The sequence below is a fragment of the Onychostoma macrolepis genome, chromosome 19, assembly GCF_012432095.1.
Source record: "Onychostoma macrolepis isolate SWU-2019 chromosome 19, ASM1243209v1, whole genome shotgun sequence".
In the NCBI taxonomy this organism is placed as follows: Eukaryota; Metazoa; Chordata; class Actinopteri; order Cypriniformes; family Cyprinidae; genus Onychostoma; species Onychostoma macrolepis.
In genome coordinates, this window is record NC_081173.1 from 27,901,623 (window position 1) to 27,911,095 (window position 9,473).

General features: G+C 34.9%; 1 protein-coding gene across 1 annotated transcript in view; it reads left to right on the top strand.

Moving 5' to 3' along the window:
- Positions 1 to 7,215: 7,215 nt before the first annotated feature.
- Positions 7,216 to 9,473, top strand: part of LOC131525170 (tapasin-like) — a 2,547-nt gene continuing 289 nt past the window's right edge. Inside the window, exons 1-3 of the mRNA XM_058752541.1 lie at positions 7,216 to 7,541; positions 7,624 to 7,818; positions 8,093 to 8,341. Of these exons, the coding sequence (XP_058608524.1) occupies positions 7,481 to 7,541; positions 7,624 to 7,818; positions 8,093 to 8,341 (505 nt within the window). The 5' untranslated portion in view covers positions 7,216 to 7,480. The remainder of the gene's footprint in view (positions 7,542 to 7,623; positions 7,819 to 8,092; positions 8,342 to 9,473) is intronic.

Consider the following 9,473-nt stretch of genomic DNA (forward strand, 5'->3'; position numbering starts at 1 on the left):
AATTATGAACCTAAAATAAAATTAAAACAAAGTAGAGGAGAAATGCTGGAATCAAAAATAGCAATGCCAGTGAGAATCAGGGAATATTGAAAGCCACTGAAAAAAGATAAGTTTTCAAAGCAGATTTAAAAATTGACAAAGTTTGAGCGGATCTAATGTAGGCTAGAAGGCTATTCCATAACTTAGGACCGATGACCGCAAATGCGCGATCAACCCTGTTTTTAAGTCTGGTTCTAGGAACATATAGTAAATCAGAGTCCCTAGATCTAAGTAATCTAGATTGTGAAGGCGGATGCAGTAGTTCAGATAGGTACTGTGATGCCTGGTTCTGCAAAGATAAATACAAATAACAAAACTTTGAAATCAATTCTGTATTTGACCGGTAACCAGTGGAGTGAAATTAGAACCGGTGTGATGTGTTCACTTTTACGCTTCACTTTTAGGAGCCGGGCTGCAGCATTTTGTACTAACTGTAAGCATGTGACACATGTCTGAGAGGCACCAATGTACAAAGAGTTAAGTCAAGTCAAGTCGGGATGTTACAAATGCATGCATGACAGTTTCAAAGTTCTTACCAGACAAGAAAGGCTTAACCTTTGCTAAAAGATGAAGATGATAGAAACGAGACCTAACCACAGCACTTATCTGCTTGTCAAATTTAAGACTGCTATCAAGCAAAAAACCCAAATTCCGAACACAGGTGGTACTGTATGGTAACAGAGTATCAAGATCAACATCGTGAACACTATGATCATCTGAGCCAAACAAAATCATTTCAGTTTTACTCTCATTAAGACTTAAGAAATTACAAGCCAAAGTTTCAGTTCGTCTAAGCAGTCTAATATAGACTTAAAGGCAAGCTTATCGTCACGCTTTATAGGCAGATAAATTTGTGTGTCGTCAGCATACAGATGAAAAGATACACCATGTCTAGATAAGAGAGAACCCAAAGGTAGCATGTAGAGATTAAACAGTACCGGGCCAAGAATGGATCCCTGAGGGACACCAGAAGTTAAGTGTATAACGGAAGAAGAGTGGTGTCCAAGGCAGACAGAGTAACTCCTATTAGTCAAATATGATCGAAACCATTGCAGCACTGCACCCCGAAGGCCCACACATGCTTCTAGACATGATAGGAGAATATTGTGATTAACCAGGTCAAATGCAGAGCTAAGGTCTAGCAGGACCAAGGCCACAGACTGCCCAGTATCAGTGGTAAGCAATACATCATTCATGACTCTTAAGAGGGCAGATTCAGTACTGTGACGGGCTTTGAAACCAGACTGAAATTTCTCGTGTATATTGTTATCATTCAAAAAAGACAAAAGTTTACTCGGGACCACTTTTTCTAAAATTTTTGGTAGGAAAGGTAAATTTGAAATAGGGCGAAAATTACTCAAAAGCGTAATGTTAGGAAAGCACCGCAAACCTTAGTTATATACATTGATTTCAGTTTGTTGTGCTGCAGCTTGCAATGGTTTAAAACTGTATGCTATTGTTATCTTTTGAGTGCAACTGCTGAAGTATCTGTGGACTAATCATTTTTTAATCTATTCTGGTGTGATTGTTCAAACTGTTTGACTTATAATTTACAAAATGAACAGGAATCCAAGACCACACACAAGGATGAAGGTGTTCCTTTAATACATAAACAACATTTTGGATTAAACAAAATTGTATGGACAAAAGTGTATGAAGTATAAAGTAGCCTACACTCGGTACACTATAAATGAGAAAACAAATACTTCACGGCATTTTATGGAATAGAATATGCAACTAATTTGATGTTAACAAAATTATTTTATTAACAAATGTTCATAAGTGTGCTTGTGTATGTTTATATAAAAGAGTATAAAACATACACAATGACTACATTTTCCTGGGTGAGTAGTTGTAACCAATACCATATGTCAGATGGAGGATTTATGACCTGATTTATGACCCCTGTCAGCGTTGATTGACAGGTTGTCATGTGCCAAATGTGTACATGGTCAGATTTATGACCTGATTTATGGCTATATGACCCCCTCTGTCACTCTGCCTGCCATGTCACTTCAACTTCCAGTCTGGAGGTGTTTGAGTTCTTCCTGATTGTGGAAAAATAGCTGAGCAAAGGGCGTGTATTGTCACCTTAACAGGATCAATGTTTGTTTGATCTATATATATGTTAATGCCTATAGACAAGGGTTCTTCCTGATTGTGGAAGAAATAGCTGAGCAAAGGGTGCGTATTGTCAGCCTGGTCTCATGTTCATACGTAGGTATTAATGCGTAACATTTACAAGCACAAAACATACATTTTTGTACGTTTTTATTGATGCTAAAACGTACAATTTAATCGTATTTCAATGTTTAAAACGTACAAATCTATATGTATTTTTAGCTAAAAACGTAAAGAATTGACGTATCTTTTATATCATTAAGATATTTGTATCAATGCATTTTTATCATTTTATCAATAAGCGATTTAGACTTTTAGACCCCTTAACCTACCCATACAGAAGTCACATAGATTGAAATATATTTTTAATAAATATATTTTCATATATTTAAATATCTTAAATTCAAATAGAAGAAAATATATTTTATACAATATACAGTATGTAAATATATTTTGAAATATATATTAAAAATATATTTAAATATTTGATTTTGGCCGCTTTTATATTTTTCACATATATTAAATATATGTAAATATATTTTATCGGAAATATTTACATAAATTTATTTCCTTTATATGTAAATACATTTGGATGTCAGACTATGTAAATATATTAATTTGCAATACATGTCCATAATTTCTAATATTTGTTAACAAGCAACATATTACATTTCTATAAAGGTAAATATATTTTAAAGTATTAAAATATTCAATTAAATAAACTTAAACATGTTTCATAGAATATATTCCCATTTACTCAAACTTTATGTAAATAAATTAAATCTCCACACATGTAAATGTTTTCATTATCGAGATTATAATTTGCCCCAGTTGGATTACAAATTTATAAAATATTAAATCTAGGTTCCAGTGTAATAGTATATAAACTGAAGAAGTTATATACATTGTATTTAGCATTATGGTGAAGATGATGACATCAGATGAATGATTCTGTTAAACAAAGTTTGTAGCAAGAGGTTCCTGCCAGTTCCTGTTCTCTTATTGTAAGTCAAATGAGCCACTCTCGGAGACTCTCACCTTTTGTTTGTAATGGCTCTTGGTGCTCCTGCCCCAATCTTTGGGCAGTTATGCTGATTAGATTAGGACTGGTTAAATGGGGCAGATTGCTATACCTGAATACTTCATTTGCATGCTTTGTTTGAGGTCGTCACCCAGGTGCTTTGTCTACAATGTATCACTGCTTTAGTTAGACTTGGATGACTACAGTGATGCACAGCGAGTTCTCAATAAAGAGTAACTTCTGTATGAAAGATATCCCAATGTCTCCTGGTCTCTGCTTCGATGAGGAAAAAGTTTCCTACACCCCTTCATAATAAATAGAATACAAACAACATTTGGACACTGAAAAACTCTCCAGACAAATGTAACTTAAAAACAGTGACAATATAAATTGACTTATTAATATAAAGAGTACATTTATCAACACCAGTACAGCATGAACCAACAAAATTATGAATGCTTATGATGTTTCTGGCACATAAATGAAAGATTATCCTTCTGTAAGCATCCAGGGTCATTTACATTTACATTTATGCATTTAGCAGACGCTTTTATCCAAAGCGACTTACATTGCATTCAAGTTACAGTTTTTACATTTTATCAGCTCTCAAAATATTATGCACAAATATGCAAGTCTTAGTAGGCATACAACACACTGTATTTAAATATTTAAGAGCCATCATTAACTATGTACAATTTCTCAACTAATCACATGCTCCTCTATTCAACCAATCAAATTGGTGTTTGGTAAAGAGTTTTTGGCTCAAGATCTGCATTTAAAGTCACACCAGAGGTGTTCAGCTGGGATTAGGACTTGGCTTTCTGCAGACCAGTCAAGTTCTTCCACACTGACTCAATCCATCATTTCTTTTTGAACCTTGCCTTATACACAGAGGCATTGTCATGTTAGAATAGAAAAGGGTCCTGTCCAAACTGTAGCTTTAAAATTAGAAGCACACAATTCCCTAGAATATCATTATATGCTTAAACATTAAGATTTGTACTCATGGAAATTACTAAAGTAGTCAAACCCATTCATTAGAAGGGGGTGTCCCAATACTTTTGGCAATATATTAATATGTGTATGATATTGTTTTCATTATATCTAAAAATCAGGTAATATCTGTATGCACCTAACTCTGAAGAGAACACATAATATGCTAGTAGACAGCAGTCCTTGTTGAGTGAGAAGTCTGGTGTGGAGGGTGGATCTGGAGCTGAATTCTGTCCAGGTTGTCACAACATCTCTGAAATACAATTCAAACATTAACAATGATTGTTATAAATGTAATGTGAAGCTTTTAAATTCACAACACTCATTTTGATCTTGGTGGTGAAGTGTGGAGAAAATTCTTCCGGACTGAAATTTAGTCTTTTGTGTTTTAACATCATACATTTCTAGGCAACGCCTTTCGCTCACCGATTTAGCGGTTATCAGTTTCATAAATAAAGTCAAAATGACTTAAAGAAGGCGATTTATGGAAGGTCGGTATTAGAAACACTAAATACCATGAGTCATGGAGAGTCTGATGGTAAGTTATGCGTCCTGGGTCGGCTCAGCATTTGACAGTGATCCAGACATCATATTTAGATGTTTTAGCCTAACGTTACTCATAATTGGTCAAACTTTGGTTTTATTATTTAATTTTTGTCTTGCCATATCGTTTATTGTTTGCTACTGTGTTGCTATAATTCTAGTCTGGCGTTTCCTGAAGAAAAAAAAAAATCCGATCTATGATGTGATAAATAAAAAAATTGTTTTTGATTACCCAAAGTTTATTGGCGTTGTTCTCTTATTCAAATTATAAATTATATAACTGAACAAATTGATCGGGCCTAGGTGAAGCTGTGCACTTGAATTTGTCATAGCATCATCCTATGCAGTGTGGTCAGTGGTGAATTATTATTGCTCATTATTGTCTATTTTAGTAATTTAAATAACATGGGTTATCCTAATATATTGATTAATGACATTGTATTATAATATTACACCACCCAAATATTTACTACCTTCTAATTTTCGGGTTTTTTTTATATATTTTTTTTTTTAGCTTACTGACCATTATGGATTAGTGTAGGCTGCATTAAAAAGTCTTGAACATAAAACAACAAGGTAAAAATATAGTTGACGACTAGACATTATCATTTCATGACTCTAGACACTTTGTGATGACAGTGGCATAATACAGTTAAATAATATGTTCTTTAGCCATATAAAAACAGTTGCCATGTGTGTGGGTAAAATTTACCCGCTGGCGCTTTTAGGTATACAGCGACCTCTGGCGGTTCTAGAGTTAAGCAACTTTCAGGCTTGTGTGAGGTTTCCACAAGCAACAAAGTCTACTTTAACAAACACTTTAGTACATTTACAGTTTTGAAAATCAAATTTATAATTCCCACCTTCACCATCCATCTGGTATGGCAGATGACCATTACAGACTGTTTCACTTTGAAGTGAGGCACAGTCACGGTACTCGGTTCTGTCTTATTCATTTTAATTTCAAAGAACTTTTTTTTATTATCATCTGTGTCTCGTTTTGAATTATGTTGTACCCCTCTGTAGATTGTAGTGTTCTCAGTGCAGTGTTAATCGAGATGGCCTTGTAAGACATACAGGACTCCAAAAATATTTTATATTTATTTGTTATATATTTTTTAATATCTGATAAACTTTTGAATGTTTGAGGTTTTACTTACTAGTCAGATGGTTCATATATAGTGTCTTGGAGATGTTCTTCAACAAGAGGTCCCCTCCAACTCTGCTGCACGGCCATCAGCATGGAAGACTATAGGAACATAAACAATCTGTCACAGAGCCAACAATATGTAATATACAATGTCAGGTTAATTAGAAATAAACTACAGCAGAGGTGAAATGCAGAAATGAGAAAGAATAATGTACAGAACATACAAAAAATCTTAAGAAACGAGGATTTACGTTTTTAGGTTTTAAAGATGCATGATGATATAGGTGAAATATATTGTGAAAAATGCATATGAAGTTATTTAATAAGCTTTCTCAGATCGCCTGTGTTTCCTATATCCCTATCAGCAGCATTAGAGGTTTTTTTCTGACACTCCTAAGATCACAGTACAATTTTTATCAATTTGTCTACAATGAAAGATTAAAAACGTGTTTGATATCAAGTTTCAAGTTTACTTTATTTATATAGCAGATTTAAAACAGCCACAAGCCTGACCAATGTGCTTCACAAAAGAAACAGCATCATAAGAGTAATAAAAACAAACAAAACAGACTAAAGCAAAGAACCAGAATAAAACACTAAGAATAATGCACCGCCATCTCCAAAGTCTTATCAGTAAGGAAATGTTTAATTTTTGCAAGTATACGTTATAAGGTATAAGCATACATTTTGCAAGTTTGAAATAGTGTTAGCTACAGCCCATTTTACTTCATGTAAGTGGATACTTTTAGCTACATATACATATTATTATAAATGATTTCGGTTGCAAGAATAATGCTGCTTTGAGACTTTGCCATCTAGAGGTCATTAAGTCAAATTCTCCACATTTCTAGATCTTCTAAACTGCAGAATTTCGTTATTTTGATTTATTCTGCTGTTATTGGACTTTCCATCATATATTGTTAAAGAATCATTCTAAAGTTTAGCCTATAAATAATAGACGACAATACAGTGTGCAGGTTTTAACAAGTTGTTTGTCATCGCTCTGCAAAAGGCGAAATGAAACTGATTTGCATCTGACACGATATACTAGAACAAGTTTTTTGTTGTTATTCAGACCTGGAGAAGGCTCTCTCCAATGCGTGAAAAAGTATTAAATTATTGGCTGTATCTTTTAAAAGAGTATTGAACCGTGTAACATGCCTCAAAAAATATTTTGTTCTTCATATAGGTTTGTTTAATAAGTTCATTGAGACTTCACGGATCTGAAGGGGTAGAGTAGAATTTGTAGTAGGCTAGTGTTTGTTTGCATGGAGCGCCACCTAGCAGATAATAATAGTGTACTAGTAGGGAAATGCATGTTTTTTTAGTGTTTTACTGTATATTCCAAGAGGTTACAAGACCTCTACATGATGCTACATAAAAAACATGTCAGACGTCCGCGGAGAATTTCATTTTCAAGAGGCAAAAAGATGGTTTTGGATTAGAAAACAGTCAGTAGTTTCTGCGCATGCGTCGTGATCACGCCGCGGAAGTTCGGAACTGAAAGTGAAACGCTGCGAGCTGCACGAATGTTTTGGGAAAACAGACGGATCTTTAGCACGACAAACAGCATAGTTACATACCTAGTTATCATTTTAACATAAAAAGCAACGATGTCTGATATCTCGACCGTATATAAAATATCTATCATCGCATTTGCACTGTTTTTTGGTGGTAAGTTTTTGTAATCAAGAATACAGCTTAATATATTAAATTATGCGTGTGACCAATGAACATAATCTCTCTTGTCCTGCAGTTTCCGGTTCTGTATGTCCGGTTCTGGAGTGCTGGTTTGTTCAGGAGAAACCGGGTCATGGAGGGGGTTTCTCAGCACCGATGAGTCAAGAGAAATCTCTCATGTTCATCAGAACTGAAGCCTTCAGTGAAGAGAGCTTGTCTGAGCTTCATCCTCCTGCAGACATCAGTCCATCCAGGATTTACTATGTGACCGGTCAGTGTCAGTGCAGCATTTACCTTTTAAAAAGACATGTATAATCTATAAAATGTACTGTATAATCTGTAAATAACAAGTCAAAGAACATTTGCACAATGTTGTGCTCACTTGGTGATCTGTAGCTACTCTAATACTGTAGGCCTATTTAAATCCCTTTTCTATACCAACAAGATCCAGCACTACAGCCATAAATGACAGTATATGGCACCTGTTCTAAAGTATAAGGCAACTATTTGATGATATCTAATCTTTAATGCATATCCCCCTCCAGATCCCGCTGGTACGTTCTGCAGTGCTGCTCTGAATCCAGCCAAAGGCTCTGTGAACAAACCCAAGTGTGAGATTAACCCTTTCATGCCTCACGCCTCTATGGTCAGATGGACGTCTGCTCTCACTGACTCCGCCCAAAGCCCAGTCTACCTGCAAGCTGATTGGTTCTCAGTGGCAGCACAAGGGCTTGACGAGCAGCTGACGCTGTCCAATATCATGAGAGCACCTTCAGCTTCTAAAGAGCCACAAGGTAAAGAGCCCAAATTTATCATATACTGCAAATATATATAATATATATACTGATTTTGTAATTCATGCATCTTATGTGACCTGTGCTGGCAAAATAAGTCGGAATGCACACGTTCTAATTTTGAGTTACACACAAAAAGAAGTGAAAAATGTGCTTGAGGTTTTCACAAAAATTAGTTCATTAAGCCCTCTTCTAGCGATCCCAATGCTCCAAATAGTAATTAAACATCTAAAATCATCTTTATTTGTACATTTTCTGAGAGGTGTACATTTTTCTGCTCACTTCTGGACGGCTGCTGCTTCTTCTCACCACAAGTTGTAGGTCTATTGTTACAAAAAGTGCAGCATTCCAGCTTTGTGAATATTCATATCAAATTCTTGATGACATGAGTCTAAACCAGTGAAATATGATTTTCAAACCCATACGGATTAAAACAAAACGATCGCGCTGACTGACATTTGCGAAGTGCGTGCATAAGACGAACCTCTCCAGGAGTGTGCAGTCTCCCTATAAAGTACATTATTGCAAAATATGTCTTGGCGAGATTCACACAATCATAATCTGTTATGTCTTACATGAACGTTTAGTAAATGGTTGGGGAAAAATCTGATGTGTAACATTATATTAGATCCATGCATTACAGCAGGTCTTAATATAGATCTGTTTCAGTGAGATCACTCGCTGCTCTTGATTAAGCTACTGTTTATTTGCATCTTTGTTCTTATTTTTAATAACAATGATAAAATAAAAATAGCTATATTGTGATTAATAATATAGTAATTATTATTAAGCAAAGAACTGGAGGAAACGATTCAACGTTGCTTGGTGTTTTTGCTTTGAAATCTTAAGAGAACTTGATTTTTCTCAAAATTAACTCTGTTTACTCTACTGCCTTCAAACAGCTGTAGCTCAGCCATTTCGTCTGATTCCAAGAAGTCATATATCATTGTTAAGGTATTTTAATGGAGAAAATAAAATGTGAAAATAAAAGGAAAACATTTTTGAAAATTTGCTCATTCCGACTAATTTTGCCAACATGGGTCACTTATTTTTTGATTCAATAAAACAAGTCCTTAACTCTGTTTAACCTCCTTCTGTATGTCTTTACTACGCTTTCTTACTTTGCTCACAT